The 20861-nt window shown below is 38.2% G+C and overlaps 2 protein-coding genes across 5 annotated transcripts; one reads left to right on the top strand and one right to left on the bottom strand.

The window, feature by feature from the left end:
- Window positions 1-262: 262 nt before the first annotated feature.
- LOC104087853 (BTB/POZ and TAZ domain-containing protein 3) lies at window positions 263-6308 on the bottom strand. 4 transcript variants are annotated; one of them, XM_009592417.4, is made up of 9 exons: window positions 6154-6308; window positions 5853-5940; window positions 4234-4334; window positions 4012-4066; window positions 3178-3525; window positions 2957-3087; window positions 2298-2604; window positions 1243-1556; window positions 263-545 (listed from the first exon to the last, which is right to left on the bottom strand). In XM_009592417.4, exons 5-9 carry the CDS (start codon window positions 3517-3519, stop codon window positions 419-421), a joined length of 1221 nt encoding a protein of 406 aa, XP_009590712.1. In that variant the 5' UTR covers window positions 3520-3525; window positions 4012-4066; window positions 4234-4334; window positions 5853-5940; window positions 6154-6308; the 3' UTR covers window positions 263-418. The 4 variants fall into 4 exon arrangements, with proteins under 4 accessions (XP_009590712.1, XP_009590713.1, XP_009590711.1 ...); XM_009592418.4 differs by lacking the exon at window positions 4012-4066; XM_009592416.4 differs by lacking the exons at window positions 4012-4066; window positions 4234-4334.
- A 7441-nt stretch (window positions 6309-13749) lies between these two features.
- LOC138902449 (uncharacterized) lies at window positions 13750-14337 on the top strand. Its single transcript, XM_070190318.1, has one exon. The coding sequence runs from the start codon at window positions 13750-13752 to the stop codon at window positions 14335-14337; it is 588 nt and encodes a 195-aa protein (XP_070046419.1).
- The last annotated feature ends 6524 nt before the right edge of the window (window positions 14338-20861 follow it).

The raw sequence follows: 20861 nt of genomic DNA, 5'->3' as shown, positions 1-20861 counted from the left end.
TACAATCCTATCCCATAGAACGGATCAAATAAAAGTTTAATCATCCAATGTCACTTCACCAGCCTAGCTGACTAACTAATGCTAAAAATACACAAATGGACAGTTGTACCATACTCAAAAGTTTGTATAATACTCTTTCTTGTTCATTCAAAATATGATAGACAGCGAAACTCTGCCCATAAAAAACCAAAAAAAGGAAAAAGAGGAGGTGCTATGGATTTGAACTCTGTGTGCCAATTGGCTTACCCAAGAAGAGGACACCTGACCATAAAATTTCGGCCATAAATTAATCAGAAATCGCAACTTTTACATGACATTTCTTATGTGAGTAGCTGTAATTTACACAGCTTGTATGGCCAGCTAAAATATTGGCCATATGTTGTTATAAGCATGATCATATTTACTATTCTGAAGGTCATTAAAAAACTGCCCGCCGAGATGAGAATAGGCTCACTGCATTCTTTGCTGCGTTCACTTTGCTTACTAACACCTTCCATTTTGCCGCATCTTTCTTCGTCTGTTGCAGCATTTTCACCTTGAAGTGCCTAAAGCAATAAAATGACATTTGTTATGCTGTCATCTGTCCAAATATTGAAGTGAACGATACAAACGATAGAAAGTAGGGATCACCCTTTAATTGGTATTTTTGTTCTCAAACTGAGAATCAATACTACTGCAAGAAATGTGCCTCCTTTTCTAATTTTGTGATGATCCCTAAAGGGTTCAAAAAGTTTACCAGAAATGTTCAACAGCTAAATATATGCATACCATGTACCTCATATCGGTCATTTGTCCATATTAAACCAAATATGGTGCTGTGAATGAGTACTAACTTATAATCCTCCTCAAGAGACAGCCAATCTGAGTAGGGTTACACATTTAACGACGGATGTCTTTTCAACTTTTCATCGCCCGACTTCATCTAGATGCTTTAGAGGTAGAGTTTTAGTTGTATAACAAGATGCTTCAAATAAACAATGAGATAGTCCTTAATGCAAAGAAACATTTGTTTGCGTGCTGAGTAACAACAGAACAACAGTTTCAAATGTCATTCTGCTTATAAGTCAAACTAAGGCATCGAACCTTAAAAAAACAGTTCTAGCAGTTTATCTCAACAGCTAACATGTTGTCATCTACTATTTCACAAACCTCTCTATATGCTTTATAACTCTTTCTTGAATAAAAATCCGTATAAGTGTTGTTCTGCTAACAGAATATCACCAGAAAAATTATTTTACTTACCTACAAAGAGGAACTTTGCAACAGTCAGGTTCATCACAACTGCGTGAATGAAGCTCAAGAAGCTGCCAAATTCGCTTGCAATGGACACATCCACCAGGAACTCTAATTTTGCAACTTGAGAAATGACGGACCAGAGTCTCCAGCCCCTTGCATGCTGGAAAACTACATGCCGCCTGGCTTGCTTTAAGCACCTTGTCACGAGGTCCAATTGTTCGACACCCGTCTCTGCAAATGTGAACCAGAGCTTCCATAGCTTCATGCAGTTGTAAATACACCTTTTTCTCTTCGATTTTCTTCAGTCTATCTTGTTTTCTCTGGAAAAAAAAACAATAAGATTATCATACCAAAAGATATTCAATGTTTACTAGATTATTTCTCAAGCACTAATTGCTTAGCAATTGTATGCATGACGCAAATAAACTTTCTCATGCATACCACTTAAAAACCAGGCATATGAATTAAGAAACAGAATTTGTTTGCCCACCCAATCGAAAAAATAATGGTGGAACAAGAGGAAATGATCAAGATAAATAAAAAATGTGGTTCATGTTTATTACTATATGTATCTTCAACGCGGGTGTTTTCAGAATTAATGGCCATGTGGAATCTTTTGGCTATACCAAAATCTGGATAAGAAAAAGATTGAATCCATAAGTTGACGAACACAGTGCTTCATTGTAGCTGTAAATTTCAATATAAAACTGGATGCACAAACAAGGGGTGCGACAATATCTTTCAGAGAAAGAGGTGCGACAAAAAGAGGACAGCTATTTTGGTTGGCTTGTGTAAGTACTACATTTAGAGATGGATAATTATTGTCATATCTAGTGAAGCAATGACAAGATCAATGGCATGCTTTATAGCAAGAGAAAGTTCCCATTGAAAAGATGAAACAAAGTCAAGCAGACATTGTTTTCCACATACTCTTTGGTCTTGATCCAATCAATCTACTCCAAATGACAAGGCATCTCAGTGGATCTGCGACAAGTCACTGGGTGTTCAAAGTATAAAGGAGAAAGCAATATTCTCTAGACAAAGAGCAGTGACCATCTTACCGAATCTGCTTCAACAACGAATTCTAAAAGCTCCTGTTCAAGTACGGGATTAGCTTGTCTCATTACTTTCCAACCCTCAGTGGATGATATGTTCTTGAAGTTCCTCACAATCATACGAATGCAAAAGAGGGTAAGCCGTGGTGCATCACAGTTTCTCGCTAACTGAAGCACATCTATCACGTTTTCTAAGTTCAACCAACCCTGTTCCAAATGGTTTATGCAAACTCTTTTAAGTGAAGGTACTGAGTAGGCATGTGATAAGACCAACAGATGCAAAACAAACTTCTTCATATCTCCTTCTTCGTAACTGCATGAGGTTAAAAAGGTGACATAAATTTCAATTAATGAATAGCTGCCAACAGAAATTTGAGTGAAAACTTGAAACGAAAATTGCAAAGCCACAAAGGTAAAAGATTATTCTTCCTTAACTTTATGTGTAGACAGAAGTACTAGGAAAATAAGTTTGATGTTGAGGATCTTCATAGATTTGTGATGATATGTAAACATTATCCTTTGACACGATTATTTTGTTAAAGAAAGTTAAAATCATTTGTACCATACTTATCATGAAAATATGCTAATGTTGGATAAGCATTTTTATTAGCAATATTAAACTCACTAAAGATTCAAATAACTAGGAGGTGAAACGTCCTGCGTACCAGGCTGAGTAGAGGAAACGGATGAATGCAGAGACCGCATCACGAGGTACCCCAAGGGTTTTTATGCATCTAATACCATACCTTACTTTGGATTGCTGCAGAAAATTCCCCAACACTGGAGATGCAACACTCTATGAAAATCATAAGGAAAAAAGTATAATAAATAGCGGGCATTGTTAACAAACAAAACCTGCTAGACAAATTCAACTAAACATACTGACCAGAAGGGCATAATGAGCCGGAATAAATGATCCGTCTTCGGTAATTATATGTACATCTGCTCCATATCCTTCTTTGAAGAGCTTGTCCCATGTATCTTTTATTTCTTTCGGGTCACAATCAGAATTTGAAAGCTGTCGACGATTAGTGGCTTTTGAACTGGTTTTACCAGGAGCCGGAGGGGGATTTGGAATATTAGGTAGATTACAAGCTGGAGAACTTGGATCTTCAAAGAATTCTACGCTCTCTACTGTCTCTTCTTCTTCTATGCGTATCTTGAAGGATCCACCAAAATATTCAACAGCTGATGATAGACAAGGGGTACGCACGTCTGGCGATGCCATCAATTACTAGTCCAAATAATTAGTCAAGGAAAGAAATGTCAGGATTCCTATTTAATGGAAAAAATGCAAGTTACACAACTTTTAAGCTTTACTTTGGAATATCTAATAAACTCGATATCCATTATAATATAGCAAATGTAGTTCAAAAAATACAACCCAAACCAACATTTCTATGCTGCTGATTAGTACCCACCATGCCAAAGTAACAACAACAACAAACCTAGTGAATTCCTACAAGTCGGGTCAGGGGAGGATAGGGTGTACGCAGACCTTACCCCTACCCAGGAAGGGCAGAGAGGTTGTTCACGTTAGACCCTCGCTTAAAGAAAAGATGAAAAGAAGTTGTGGCAGCAAACAATAGCAACAACAAGATATTAAGAAAACCGAAGCAAAGCATACCAATCAATCAGTAGGTAGTGACAACAATATAGGAATAAAAAGATACCATACTAACACTAAAAGAAAAAGTAAAACGCTCGACTACCTACTAACCTTCTACTCTTATCCCCAACCTCTACACTCTCCTATCAAGGCTCATGTCGTAGACCTCCGCACCCACCATGCCAAAGTAAAAAAGACAAAAAAGAAAAGAAATCGACATTCATCTAATTGGCATTTTAATCAAATAAAGGGGAATGGAAACAAATAAAAGAATAAAAGCTCAAAATCACCAACACTAAGAACCTTTGAACATATTGGGTAAAAGCTTTATACCAAGTTTCCCTTCTGCTTTAATCGACTTTTCTTGCCTTCGAAGTCAGAAGTCTATTCCATGCCTTTTTCAGAACCCAAAATAGGGCAACATTCACAAGTACCTTTAGACCAAGAAGCAAAATAGAAGAAGAAAGAGATTATCAAACAAGTCCTATAAACTACTCTTTCTTTCCAAATGCATAAGTCTTGTTCTGAAGATATGTAGCTCTTATTTATTAGGCCAAATACATCGACAGTCCCTTAAAGTTGTCCTCACTTTTCACTTAAAAACCTTATTTTAAGTCTGTTTCATTTGAACACTCCAACCATATCTCAAATGTGTCGTTTAAACACAAAATTCATAAGTAGCCAACCATATAAGACGCGTGTAATTCACTCGCAAAGTGACGAATAAAAAGGGACATGTGGATTTAACTTGGACAAATTTAAAAAAAAAAAAAAAGCTTTTTAACAAGAACCCTACGCTACCCTAATCCATCCCCCCCTCCCCTTCCTTCCGTCTTCGTCTGCCACAAGGAAAAAACACAGGTACCGTTTTTGAATTTTCTCTGGGGAAGGGAGAAATTTTTGTCAATTTTTTTTCTTTCTTTTTGGGTTAAAAATCCCTTCTTTTAGCTAACTGGAGAAGAAAAAATCTGAGTTAAGAAAAAAGGGAAGAAACAAAAAGGAATCCGGCGATTCTAACAACCACCGGCCATTGCTCATTTCCTTTCCTCCTTCATCTCTATTATACTGTTTCGTCGTTGTTTTAACTGATAAAAGAGCAGAACTGAAAGAAGTGACCGGACATTAATATTTCGGCGGCTACCATTAAAATCGGCGACATTTATCACCATTTCTGGTGTTCCATCGTTGTGGTATCGGAGATTCTTTTATGTTCTGTCTATTACTGATTTCGCGGTTGGTGGGTAAATGTTAAAACCTTGATAACATATTACTGTTGCTTGTCGCCTCTTTGGACCTGGCCGGAGTTCTGACTTTTCCGGCGATCTTCATTAATTCCGGCAATAAAATTTAGTAAAAAAAAAAGTGTAATACACGCTATGTCACATCATCAAATTGTGCTTAAATGACACATTTAAGATATGGTTGGAGTGTTCAAACAAAACGAACTTAAAATAAGGTGTTTAAGCGAAAAGCGAGTACAATTTTAAGGGGTATTTGGCCTATTTATTAAGAACCAAATTCATGCTATCTTTGACTAACCATCCATTTCAACATTCAATATGGCAGGCTTTCTCATTAAACTATTTTAACAATTAAGCAACCACTTCCCCACCACGAAAAAACAAGAAAAACAACTAGAAATTGCAAAAAAGAAATTAAAAAAATTATGAGCAAGAAAAATCTAGATCCGAGGTTTCCACTTCATCATTTCAAGAATTCTATTAAGTTATTGATCAAAAATTAACTTTTTTCATGTAAAATATTCTTGATCAAAAAACAGTAAATTTTCAAATAACATAAATTATCTGTTACATAGCTATTACCAAATAGATTTCTTATTAACAAATGACATAGTAGAATTAAATACTGAAAACTCCATTAGAAAAAAAAAATCAAGACTAGACAACCCTTTTAACTTAATGTATTACAGTCTAAACAATTCAAAAGCATACCTTAGAGCAAACAGAAAACCAAAATCTGCAAATCACTATAAATTGTTCAGGCTTTCAGTTGATATCCAGTGTAGCTGTGCATTAAAACCTGTATAGTTAAAATATTAATCAAACAAATTTGCATGAATTTATCTCATATCAGACAATTCTGATCTCAGTTATCTGTCACTTGAGCTAAATAAAGGGTGTGAAAAAAACAGAGGAAATTATTCTGATTTTCAAGAATTAAGGGGGGATAAAAAGAATATGAAAAAGTCTGCTCCATTGAAGATCAAATTAATAGAAGAACTATTAAACTTACATCAATGAATAAATCTGAAATATGGGTATTGATAAATTTATTTTTGGCGAAAAGAGAAAGTGAGACAGAGGAAGACGTGTGGGTGAGCAAGAAGAACAGAACTTAGGGAAGTATTATGAGGTGCAGAGATATAGGACAGAAAAGGAAAGGAAACACGAGTTTAATTAATACGTACAAAATCTTATACTAGTAGCAGTACATTAATTGTGTTTACTTTTTAGTTTGGTCAATATTTTAGTAATCTCATTTTAAGTTATATACGGTGACAAGTTAGTTTTATTTTTTATTAAATTATTAATTATTTTTCTATCCAATTTACCTGTCATACTCCTTTTTAGTCTATGTAAAAAATACACTTTTTTTTATTTAAAAATAATTTTATTTTTAAATTTTTATTTTACTCTTAATAAGATGATATGTAGTCACAAAAATATTTATGACCTTTCTTTTTTATAATCATGGTGTCCAGGTCAGCTTTCGCCTACTTCAACTAATTCCACGGGATACGTGTCACTTTCCACCAGCAACAGATACTAGATAACTCTATCCATCTAGGTTTGAATAAATGAGAAGAAATCATAGTATTTTTTTGACTCCACTTGAACTTGAAACCTCACGATTCTTACCCACTTTATTAACCACTAGGTCACACCCTTGAGTACAAAAAATTTATGACTAATTTTAAACTTAAATTTTAAAGGTTTTTTTACTTCTTAAACTCTATGTCTAATCAAATGTCGTCATCTAAATTAGGACGAAAGGAGTAATATATTATTATAAAAATATACCCCACCCCAAAAGAAACTATCCTTATTGCCATCAAAATGTTATTTTACGTAGATGATTAATATCAGAGAGTTAATTCCATCCTAAATCTTTGGATTAAAATTCAAATATTTATTAAAATATAAAAGATATAGTTAAGTATCACTTTCTTCAATTCTTGAAGAGGCAAAATTTAATCATTTTGATATGAAAAGAATATAGGAATAATAGATAACGGAGGAGAAATGCTTATACAATTAATCTTTTATCTCAGTTAATGAATGTTATAGTTTGTATTTCTTAGAGGCACCTTCATTAACAATATTTTTATTTTAGTTCCACTTAAGTAAAAATTAGCTTTTAATATTCAGGCATCTAATGTTAAATAATGGATAAGGCAAACGTAAACAAAAAAATGAGAGAGCCATTGATCAACCTATCATAGTTGTTGGTTGTCCACAAAAGTACATTTCTATGCTTCATGAATCATGTCATATTTGATTTGACACAAGAATCCACTTGCCGACTCTCTTTCACTTTTCTTTTTATTTTCACGTGATATTTAACAATTTAGGTCGTTCACTAAGTTATCCTATGATTAATTATCCCAAAATTAGTAATCTTATTCTTTCATAGAATAAAAGAAACACTATAATTCTGGGATAACTAATCCCGTGATTAATTATACAATAATTTTATTCCAACCAAACGTGGAATAAATTTATCTCAAATTTAATACCAAGATTAGTTTTCCCTTATCCCTCGTACCAAACGAGTAAAGAGTAAGAAAATGATAAATTCAATTTCATTTATCACTTTTATATATCTTTTTTGTTGTAATTAAATATAATTTTAAAAGTAGCTAAGAAAATGAATTTATCTTAAATAAATTTGAACGTCCAATGTCATCAAAGCTAGAAAATGTTCCGAACGGGTTTAGCAAAGCCTACCTCTGATGTCCGCAAGGATTGACTGAGTTGGTTGGGTGAGTAGTTTTTTACGTGGAAGACTTGAAATTGATTCCCCCAGCATTTTTTTGAGTCAGAATTTATCGTACCGGACTCGCTTAGTACAGTTTACCTCTCCTGTGTAATTTATAAGTTATTGCACAATAAATAGGTTACCAGTAGCTGTTAAGGAAAGGGTAATGGTGAGAAAAATCTGAGTGAGAGACTGAGAGCTATTGATCAGCCCACCATAGCTGTTGGCTGTCCCCATAAGTCCATTTTTATGCTTCATGAATATGACATAACAATCCACTCGCCAATTTATGACTCTCTTCGACTTGTCTTTTTATTTTCACGTGATATTTAACAATGAAAAAGTGAGAAAATGATACGTATAATTTCATCTTTTACTTTTATATAGTATTTTTTTTGTTGTAATTAAAAATTTAAGTTCAAAAGTAGCTAGAGGTAAACTTAATGAATTTGTCTTCAATAAATCGAACTTTCAATGACATCAACGCTAGAAAATGTTCCGAACGGATTTAGCAAAGTAATGACATCAACGCTAGAAAATGTTACAAACGGATTTAGCATAGTTTACCTCTCTGATACTAGTAAAATATTTGATTATTGAAAGGCCAAATGAGAAAGAATTGGTAAGAAAGACCCACAACTGCGGTTATATATAATTAACAAAGGCTATTTCTCTATTTCTGGTGTAATTCAAATGGTCCCATAATATAGGAATAAATAAAATACCAACTAGCCATTTTTCCCTTTTTTAAATCTCAGAAATAAGCCAACTACTCTCTGATTTGGCTGTGATTCGAGTGCTGAAGGAAGTGGACACAATCTAGTATAGCATAGCATGTGGTAGATTTTACAAACCTTGATTCAGAATCTTCATGGTCCCTACATCCATAACATGTTTAAAATTTTGTGGCATAATACTCATACTAATTCTATTAATTTATTGTAGTTAAATACTCCTTACCATTTTATGAACATATTTAATAGGCACGAAATTTTTTTTAAAAAAAAATTAAAACTTGTTGTCTAAAATAAATCATAAAAATTTGTGTAGCTAGAAATTATCTCAGTAAGGATAAAAAGAAAAAATTAAAGTTAAGTTATTACTAAATATAGAAATGTGTTATTTTTTTTTTGACGGAATAAAAAAAAAATATCACATAAATTGGGACCAAGAGAGTAATAATTAAGGTGCGAATGAGTATAAATTATTATAATTTAATAATAATAATAATAATAACATATTTGTAGAGACATATATTATATATTTATTAAATATTCGATGCAAGATAAGTATTTACCGTGCTTTCAAAATACGTACTCTCTATTTTAAGTCATACAGTTGACTATTAAGTGGCCATATTATAAAATGACAATATGCCTTATCTTGGGATGATGCAGTCCCAACTTTTGTTGTTATATGTCGATAGAACATGTGGACAAAAAATCTGAAACAAGAGACTTGAGAGAACGAGGGATATATCCTTTTAATTTTATCTCAAATTTTGTATTCACTTAATTGATCTACATTTGGAGGACTTTCATTATTAAGAGGACGAACTAGAGTTAAAATAAATAAACTATGCTTTAATGAAATAATCGTCTAGATGAAATAATTCAGGCAATTCAAAATATCAACAACAACCCAGTGTAATCCCACAAAGTAGGATCTGGGGATAGAGTGAACTCAAACCTTACCCCTACCTTGTGAAGGTAGAGAGACTGTTTCCGATAGACCGGCTCAAGATAAAAGTAAAAGAAATAGACACAACATGTAGTAACATCAAAAAGATAAGGTGATAGAGAGACAGGGTGATAGAATAATCGAAGCGAAAGGATCAATAGAAGGGAAAAGAAACCTACGAATATGAATGTATGAAAATAAAAAAGTAATACTAATGCGACTGACATGGAATTGAGATACTTCCGCCTAACTACTAACCTTCTACCTTAATTCCCAACCTCCACACCCTCTTATCAAGGGTTGTGTCATCAGTAAGCTCAAGGTGCACATCTCATGCATAATTACCTCTCCCCACTACTTTCTAGTCGTACCTCTACCTCTCCTTTGCCCCCATCATGGCCAACCTTTCGCACCTACTCACTGGACATCTATACTCCTTGTCTTCACATGCCCGTACCATCTCAGCCTAGCTTTCCGAAACTTATCCTCCATTGGGGACACTCCTACCTTATCTCGGATAACTTCATTCCTAATCTTATCTCTCTTGGTGTGCCCACACATCCATCTCAGCATCCTCATTTATGCTACTTTCATCTATTGTACATGGACGTCTTGACCGGCCAACACTCCGCACCATACAACATAGTTGTTCTAACCACTACTCTATAAAACTTGCCTTTGTGTCTTGGTGGTACCTTCTTATCACACAAAACCCCCGAAGCGAGCCTCCATTTCATCCACCCCGCTCCAATTTGATGTGTGACACCCTCGTCTATCTTACAGTTACTAGAAATTATAGATCCAAAGGCACTTTAAACTCCCGTTCTTGGGAATTACTTGTGAATCTAGCCTCACTTCCATGTCCTCTTCCTCAGTCACGCCGCTGAACTTACACTCCAAGTACTCTATTTTAGTCCTGCCCAACTTGAAACCTTTTGACTCCAAGGTTCGTCTCCAGACCTCCAGCCTCGCATTAACACTGGCTCGCGTCTCGTCAATCAGTACTATATTCATCCGCAAATAACATGCACCATGGCACCTCCCCTTGAATGTGCCCCGTTAGAACATCCATCGCTTAGGCAAATAAAAATGGGCTAAAAGCGGATCCTGATGCAAACCCATCACAACTGGAAAATATTTCGAGTCCCCTCCGTCCATCCTAACTCGGGTCTTAGCACCATTATACATATCCTGAATCATCCTCGTATAAGCAACAGACACACCTCTAACCTCCAAACATCTTCATAGCACCTCCCTCGGGACTTTGCCGTATGTCTTCTCTAGGTCAATGGATACCATGTGCAAATCCCTCTTCCTATCCCTATACTGCTCTACCAGCCTCCTAATAAGGTGAATGACTTCAATAGTCGATCATCCCGGCATAAATTTGAATTGGTTCTCAGAGATAGATACACTCTTTCTCACCCTTATTTTCACCACCCTCTCTCAAACCTTGATCGTGTAACTTAGCAGTTTGATATCCTAATAGTTGTTACAGTTTTGAATATCACCCTTATATTAGTAAAATAATATTTGTATATGTTTAGTCTAATAAAATGAACCAAGTTCACATTGCATGCAATGTAAGAAAATATATTGTAAAGCTTTAATCAATGAATAAAATTGTTATTTATGCAATATTGTAAACTTTGCACGTGAGAGGGTCCATAAAATTCATATTTTTATCATGTGATCTACAATAAAAACGGATGATAAACTTGTCTGGAAATTAAAGATGAACTGTATAGTGAGGAGGTTTAAGAGTTGTAAGTGGACAACTAACGAAATGGCTGGTAAACATGTTTCGTCTTTTTGGAGCAAACTTTCTTCTCGTTAATCAAATAATTAATTACATCCAAAAGTAAATTTTCTTTGGACAGAACGGTATGGGGTAAAATATGATATGACACGTGACTGACTAAAAGGAGGACACGTGGAATCCAGGATGGAATAGTTAAGGACCGAACGCAGCTACTACGCTTGTCACCGGAACGGATAACGTTCATAAAAGTATATTAAATGCTCTGCGCCTGGTAGAATTTACTAAGAAATATTCTACAACATTAAGAGTGACGGTCTGTTACATAAAATTTGATATTTATACTCAACGTTACATCTCCATCAATGACCCTCATAATTGGTATTAAAGGAGGGCATGATCCTAGGACATTTTTCCCTAGGTATAACTATAAATAGTGAGCTGAGTTTCTATTGTAAGGGACACGAAATCTCTCGCAAGAACATATACTATATTTTATACAACGCTTTGGACAATTTCACTCTTTTTTATCTCATCATTGTGGTATTTGGAAACTGTGCTCACGGAATCACTATCTTTGATATTTCACTTATATTCTAAGGCTAAGTATTGTGTATTTCTCCGAGTATTATATTATTTCAGGATCAAATTAATTCACTTGTCTAGAAAACACATATAAATTCAACTGTACCATTTTAAAGGCAAACAGTTTGGCGCCCATCGTGGGACCTAGACAGCTGTGCAACTAAATTGATCCTTGCCTCTTAGAAAACAATCGCAGATAACATTGTTAACGATGCACACAACCCCGAAATTCGAGGGGATCAACCTCATTTTGAGGACTCAATCAGTGACACCCGCAATGAGGGGAATGAGGCCATGCCGGTGCATGACTGACGGTACCCTCGACAGGTTCGGGAAAGAACTCCCGATGATGATGACGAGGAGCAAGTAGCGGATGCTGTGAGGATCCTGCAAGAGCAACAGACAATCATTCTAGGCCATCTCAAGTTATGGCGGAACTGAAGCAGGCGCTATCAAGTGCTTTGAATAATGCAAACAGGCGCGATCTGATTCATCCCGTTGTTCCCGCAGACCAAACATCACAGAGAGTCGATAACAATACTCCCAGGGGTGAAGTTTGCTCCGATGGGGCTGGGGAGAGCAGATCAAGTCTGAATAATGAGAACGATTCATTCAAAGATGAGCTTTTACGGTTCATGAGGGAAGTAAACGCCCGCATGGATCAAATTTCGGGCTCTCCACCAGTATTGAAGGGCCCGAACTCGAAGAAGTACGTTCAATTACCGTACAAGCCAAGCACCAGTACTGATCCCGAAGCATTTTAAAAATGCCTGAAGTTCCAAAGTATGATGGAACTTCAGACCCACAGGAACATATTACCACCTATACAATGACGGTGGAAGGAAATGATCTAGCTCCTCACGAAATTGAATCTGTGTTGCTAAAGAAATTCGGCGAAACTCTCACGAGGGGATCCCTAATGTGGTATTCATTACTGCCCGAGCATTCTATAGATTCCTTTGAGATGCTTACGAATTCTTTCATTAAAGCTCATGCCGGGGCCAGAAAGGTGAAAGCCTGGAAGGCCGACATATTCAAAATCGCACAAGAAGAATCAGAATTGTTACGAGAGTTTGTCACCCGATTCCACAAAGAAAGAATGTTGCTCCCGGCCGTCCCATATGAAAGGGAAGCTGAAGTATTCACCAAAGGATTGAATCCAAGATGTTCAGATGCTTCCCGAAAGCTGAAGGAAAGCCTGCTTGAGTTTCAAGCAACAACCTGGGTAGATGTTCACAACCAGTACGAGTCAAAGAAAAGAATCGAAGATGACCAGGTCGGTTCTACATTTTCATCCAAAGGACGGGAGAAGAATAGAGAAAAATCAAGGGATGACTACGACGCGGATAGACGGACTTCGAGGGGTCAGTTTTTGCCCTACGAGCGTATCGAAGGCCGTGGCAGAAATTTTCGAGCAGCAAACAAATTCACTGGTGACGGAGAGACTGATCGTGGTCGAAACAATAGATTTCTTTAAGATAAACAATTATCAGGGCCTCGAGACCTTTCTTATCCTAGGTTGTCAAAATATAAATTCAACGTCAGTGTAGTGGAACTGGTGTCAGCCATGAGGAACATTAAAGAAGCACGATTTCCGAGACCTATGAGGTCCGATTCCAGCCAAAGGAATCCCAATTATGGTGTGAATACCACGGGATGAACGGTCATCAGACAGAGGACTGCCGATATCTTCGGGAGGAGATGGCAATGCTATTAAAGAATGGTCATCTCCGAGAATTCTGAGTGATCGACCTAAGAATAATTACGGTCGCAACAACGCAGAATCATCGAAAGCAGGAGAAGAAGCCCCACGCCAGACGATCAACATGATATTTGGGGGGAACGAAATTAATGGGGTCACCTTTTCGGCGGAAAAGAAGACTAAAGTATTGATAACTCAAAGCAAAAGACTCCGGGAGGACGCTATCACTTTCATGGAGGAAGACGCTGACGGATTACTGTTACCACACAATGATGCACTGGTAATTTCTTTAAATATGTTAGATTTTAAAATTAAGCGTGTTCTAGTGGATCCAGGAAGTTCGTCTAATATCATACAATTGAGGGTATTGGAACAAGCTAAACTCACAGGAAGCATTATTCTGGCAACAAAACTCCCCACTGGATTCAACGTTGTGAGCGTGACGACCTGGGAAGAGATCCTGCTGCTCACGAATGCTGAAAGAGTAATGAAAACATCTCTCTTCGAAGTAGTGGATGGTGATATGGGATACAACATCATCTTGGGAAGGCCATGGCTACACGAGATGAAAGTCGTACCTTTGACGTATCACCAATTACTGAAGTTTCCAAAGCCCGAAGAAATCAAGCAGATAAGAGGTGACCAACCGACAACAAGGGAGATGAATGTAATCTCAATTTCCAATTGCAAAGTGAAGGAGCGTACGGCATAGTAATTACATGAACCGAAGCCTAATCCCGAGTTAGAAGAGGTTATTCTAGATGTAGAATCGTCACAACAATATCAGGTGCCCAGATATTTCCAAGTTCCGGAAGAGACGGACGCAGCGAAATCCACGACAGAGGAACTAGAGCAAGTGTCATTGTTCGAAGAATTTTTAGAAAGAAAATTTCACTTGGGAACGGGACTGCACAGCGAGCTCAGGTCTGGTTTTATTGAATTCCTTAAAATTATCGCTGATTGTTTTGCATGGTCTCACGAGGATATGACAGGTATCCCGACGGAAATAGTCGTGCACAAGCTGAGTTTGGATCCCAATGTACCACCGGTACGACAGAAGAAGCGCCCTATTGCCGAGGCCGAGAATAAATTCGTCAAAGAAGAGGTAACCTGTTTGCTTAAAGTTGGTTCGGTCAGAGAGGTAAGATATCCAGACTGGCTAGCGAATGAAGTAGTAGTTCCTAAAAAGAACATTAAATTTCGTATGTGTGTAGACTATAAAGATCTTAATAAGGCGTGCCCGAAAGATTCGTTTCCACTGCCAAATATTGATCAAATGATTGATGCCACAACCGGGCACGAGTTAATGAGTTTCCTTGATGCTTATTCAGGGTACAACCAAATTAAGATGAACCCGGAAGATCAAGAAAAGACTTTTTTTATAACAAATTTTGGTACATATTGTTACAATGTAATGCCCTTCAGGTTGAAAAACGCCGGAGCCACTTATCAGCGGGTCGTAAATAAGATGTTTGAGAAACAAATAGGAAAGACCATGGAAGTTTATATTGACGATATGCTTGTTAATTCTTTAAATGTAGGTGACCACCTTAAGCATTTGCAAGGAACATTCGATATCCTGAGGAAGCATAACATGAAACTTAACCTCGAGAAGTGCGCGTTCGGGGTCAGCTCTGATAAGTTCCTAGGATTTCTGGTCTCACAAAGGGGAATTGAAGTAAATCCCGACAAAATCAAGGCCATAGATGACATCCCGGACCAGTTATCAAACGTGAAGGAAGTCCAAAGACCCACATGAAGGTTAGCAGCTTTGAGCAGGTTCATTTCTCGGTCGTCATAAAAATGTCATCACTTTTTTACATTACTCAAAAAGAAGAACAATTTCGAATAGACGTCGGAGTGCAAACAAGCTTTGAGGACCTGAAGAAGTACTTATCAAGCCCTTCATTGCTCTCGAAACCAAAAGAAGGCGAAACATTGCTAGTCTATCTCGCAGTTTCAGAAGTTGTTGTAAGTGCGATTTTAGTCCGTGAGGAAGAAGGTACGTAGTTTCCTATTTATTACGTTAGCAAAATTTTAACACGAGCAGAAACTCGCTACCCACATTTGGAAAAGTTGGCCTTAGCTCTCGTAGTCACCGCTCGGAAGCTGAGGCCCTATTTTCAATCCCACCCAATAGCTATGGTGAGTACTTTCCCTTTGCGGAACATCCTTCATAAACCCGAGCTCTCGGAAAGATTGGCCAAATGGGCCGTTGAAATGAGTGAATTCGACATAGAATATAAATCGAGGACTGCATTCAAGTCACAAGTCTTGGCTGACTTCGTGGCTGATTTTACTCCGAGACTGCCGATAAGTAGGGATTTTAGCCTATTAATTGCTCTCTTTTAATTGTGTTTTAGGCCAAAAATGTGTGAAGGTATTCCCGAAAACTAACTTAATATGCTTGCTCGCAGAGATTGTTCAAAATGAGATAAAGGAGCCATAATCAACTCATAAAGGAGTAAAAAATTGAACAAAAACCAAAACTGGGCCAAGAGGTGTGGAACGCAGAACGCGACAAATAAGTGCGGCCGCGAAAGTATCAACGCGGACGCGGCCATTATTTCGCGGTCCGCGATATGAAGAATCAAAGAGATGGTTTCTTTGGGCACAAACATGAATGCGGACCGCGTCAAGAAGATGCGGCCGCGAAAGTACCAGCACGGCCGCGATGGGAATTCCGCGAACCGCAGTTGCTAAGGTTCAGAGTGCTTAATTCAAGCAAAAATTGGAAGGGCGGTCCGCGTCAAAGTTACGCAGCCGCGGAAGTGTCTCACGCGGACGCGGTAGAAATTACGTGGTCCGCGAAACAAGGTTCAACCCAGTTCCAGATGTGAAAAAATGCGGACCGTTGCGGTCAGAATTACGCGGTCGCAAAAATTCCGCAGGGGTATTTTTGTCCGAAAATTTTAGCTTAGTATAAATAGATCTTTTGTCAATTTTAGGTTATGTTATGTTTTTGCTGAGTAAGTGAGACGACTAGTTTTTCCCTTTTGGGCAATTTTGTATAAGATTTACTTTATAACATTAGATTATCATCTTTTAATTTAGTATTATGGATTATATCTTATCTTTATCTTTGATTTCTGCTATTATTATGAGTAGCTAGACTCATATCTAGGGTTGTGACCCAACCCTAGTGTGGGTATTTAATGGGTCTTGAATTTTAGGGCTTGATTATTTATGGGTTAGCGATATTTAGCCTAGTTCATGCTAGAATTATAGAATTAGTGATTGTAAACACTGATTCATGCCTTTGTGACTTAAGCTCTTTTGGAGAAAGAGGGACTAAGTCTAGGAAAACTAGGCTAACAAGGAATTGGGATGAACTCAAGAAATTGATAGCCCCAATAAAAGGGTTAAACCTAGAGATAGTAATACCCGACTTGAGCTAATATCACTTGTATTGCATGAATATCCATTTGGACTTGAGAAAGTCAAATTGGGAAAAATCACTCAAACTACCAAGAGGTATAGAGTGAGCACTTGGGTGTGATGGCTATATTACGATCCCAAATTAATCAAGCTTGTCCTAGATTCTTACTACCCGTTAGATATCTACCTAGGCGAAAGTCACTACCCTAGTCCTTTTTAAACACTTGAAAACCAACATAAAAAAATATTGTACTTAGCTTTAATCTTAGCATACAATAGAAATAGAAATAGAAGTAGAATCAACTCCATCATGTTTGGAAGTGCAATTAGGAACAACACACGTATCTAGATTTAGATAAATACCTAATTCCAAATCAATTAACTCCTTGTGGAAATCGATCCCGTCCTTGTTGGGTAAAACTGCATCGACCATGCTCGCTACTCAATAGTGGTGTAGGTTTGGCACCGATCAATTTTTGGCGTCGTTGCCGGGGAGTTAGACGGTCTTAGCTATATATCTAACTATTTATGTGTTTTGTTTTTCTTTCCTTCTATTTTTCTAATTTTTGTGTGTCAATTGCTTTTAGGTACCAAATGGCTCTTAACGAAGTCCTCGGACATATTGGGGGGGGGGGTAGATGAACAAGAAGTGGATGAGGTTCATCATGAACCTCAAGTACAAAGAATAGGCCGCCCGCCTCATGACAACGTTCCAAACCCTCCCCCAGCACCTCCAAGGGCAGCACACCGGGTGTTGCCCAATGAAGGCTACGCAAGTGCAATTGTCTCGCCCCGGATTCGGGCGGGCAATTTTCAGATAATCAATGTCATGCTTACTCTATTGGAACAAAGGGGTTTCTTGACTGGAGCTCCACATCAGAACGCATATAAGCACTCAAAGGTTTTGTAGACACATGCTAGGGGAGCAAGCAGACGAATGTATCTAAGGACGCTTTGAGGTTAAGGCTTTTCCCTTTCTCACTTAGAGGGAAGGCTTTAGATTGGCTTAAGAGGCTACCCAACCATTCCATCTCCACTTGGGATGAGTTGGCCAAGAATTTCATAGCGAATTTCTTTTCTCCGGGACATATGGCAACATTGAGAGATGAAATCCGTGCTTTTAAACAAGAGCCAAATGAACTATTACATGAGATTTAGGAACGGTACCGGACAATGGTCAAAGAGTGCCCCAACAATGATATGACTGAAGCAATGATTCAGCAAACCTTTTATAGAGGTATCAACACAACTAACCAGTGTATGGTGAATCAGCTCGCAGGGGCTAACTTCATGAACACGCCATATTCAGAAGCATGTGAAATATTAGATGAGATGGCGGACACCTTTTCAGCTTGGAAAAGTCGGGCCAACGTTCCTCAGGGTGACCCTAATGTTATCCACCTTCACAAAGAACTCCATGATCACGGACAAGCCATAGCAGAGTTGACAACTACCATGAATCAGTTAGCCAAGGCACAACTTCAGCAGGTTCAGGGGCCAAAGCAAGTAAATGCCATAGAAGGAGTGAATGTAATGGTTAACAAGAGGAGACAAAGAGGTCAACAAGTTCAACACAATCAGGATCAATTTGAGTAAACTGGTAGTGGGTACGACCAAGATGACGCTTATGACGATCAAAGTAAAGAGGTTCAATATGTGAACAATTACCAAGGTCAACAGAGCAATTCTCCAAATCAACAACAGTGAAGATCACAGGGAAACAATAAAAATTAGGGCAACCAAGTCCCAGGGAATTGAAATAGTGGAAACAACAACAATCCGAACAATTAGGGGAACACCATTCAAAATTGGGAGAATCAAGAAAATAACCAAGGCAATTGGGGTGGCAACAATAATAGTAATTGGGGAGGCAATGGAAATCAAGGGGGTTGGAACAACAATAATCAAGGGAACCGGGGGTCGGGCCCTCAAAAGCCCCCGATATGTCAACAACCCAACAACCCACCTCTATATCCGACACAAGGGCAAAGTTCTTCCAATAATGAGATGGGACGGATAGAAAGTATGTTCAAGCAAATGATAGAAAGAAACGCCGACTCTGATGCCCAAATAGCCTCCCACAACACTCCTATCCGCAACTTGGAAGTCCAAATGGGTCAAATTTCTCAAGCCTTGAATACTCGCCCTAAGGGGGCACTACTAAGTGATACGGTAGTAAACCCGAAAGGTGGAAGCAATACTGGCCATGCTATGACGGTGACTACAAAAAGTGGTAGAGGTAGAGTTGCTAGTATCTCCAATCCAAGAAAGATCGTGAATGATGATGTGGTTGTGCAAGAAGAGGATGAGCCAAGAAATTATGAGAATGTGAACGATGAAGTGAGGATAGACATTGATGAAAACGTGGAGGAGATACAAGATGATGTGAACCCGTCTAGGGAACACGTGATAGACATACCGAATCTGGTAGTGCCCAAAGCCAAGGATCCTTTGCCAAGGCCTCCTCCACCATTTAGTCAAAGGCTTGCAAAGCAAAACAACGATAACCAATTCAAGAAATTCATTGATATGATAAAAAGTTTGTCCATAAATGTACATTTGGTTGAAGCTCTAGAATAAATGTCGGGATATGCCAAGTTCATGAAGGACTTGGTAACAAAGAAGAGGTCAATGAACTGTGAGACGATCAAAATGACATATCAAGTGAGTGCCATTGTTCATTCCATGGCTCCAAAGCTAGAAGATCCCGATGCCTTCACAATTCCATGCACTATCGGTAGTGCCAATTTCACCAAAGCCTTGTGCGATTTAGGAGCGAGCATTAATTTGATTCCATATTCTGTGTTCAAGACATTGGGGATTGGGCAAACAAGACCTACTTCCATGAGGTTTCAAATGGCGGACCGAACAATGAAGAGGCCATTGGGGATAATTAATGATGTCCTAGTTCGGGTCGACAAGTTCATACTTCCCGTATATTTTGTGATACTCGACTGTGAGGTTGACTATGAGGAGCCAATCATATTGGGGAGACCTTTCCTAGAAACAGGGAAGGCATTGGTTGATGTGGAAGCTGGGGAGCTCACCTTCCGGGTGGGCGATGAAAAAGTTGTGTTCCACGTGTGCAAGTCAATAAGGCAGCCTAATAGCAACGAAGTATGCTCTTTTGTGGATCTTGTGACGTAGGTGATTGTTGATGACACGAGTGCTATGATTAATGGGGAAGACCCTCTGGAAGTTGTGTTGTTGAATCATGACGACGATGAGAAGGCAGGCTTGATAGAATGTGCAAATGGTTTGCAAGAAATGGGATCCTATATATATAGACCCCGTAAACTTTCCTTGGACCTTGAGAATAGGAAGACTCCTCCAATAAAGCCCTCAATCGAGGAGCCACCAATATTGGAGTTGAAGCCCTTGCCTTCACACCTCAGGTATGAGTTCTTAGGCCTTTGTTCCACATTACCTATTATTCTTTCTTCGTGCTTAACTAACGTGCAGGTAGATTCCACCCTTGCAGTGCTTCAAAGAAGGAAGAAGGCAATAGGTTGGACATTGGCGGATATTCGGGGTATAAGCCCCGCTTTCTACATGCACAAAATCATATTAGAGAAATATGCCAAACCCTCCGTGGAACATAAAAGGAGGTTGAACGAGGCCATGCAAGAGGTAGTCAAGAAAGAGATCATCAAGTGGCTAGATGCAGGGGTTGTGTACCCTATTTCTGATAGTTTATGGACTTCGCCGGTACAATGTGTACCAAAGAAGGGGGCATGACTGTGATCACAAATGATAGAAATGAATTGATCCCCACAAGAACTGTCACCGGTTGGAGGGTATGCATGGATTATAGAAAGCTGAAAAAAGTGACCCGCAAAGACCATTTTCCATTGTCAT

This window comes from Nicotiana tomentosiformis, chromosome 12 (assembly GCF_000390325.3).
Source record: "Nicotiana tomentosiformis chromosome 12, ASM39032v3, whole genome shotgun sequence".
NCBI lineage: Eukaryota > Viridiplantae > Streptophyta > Magnoliopsida > Solanales > Solanaceae > Nicotiana > Nicotiana tomentosiformis.
This window is presented reverse-complemented; position numbering and strand designations above follow the sequence as displayed.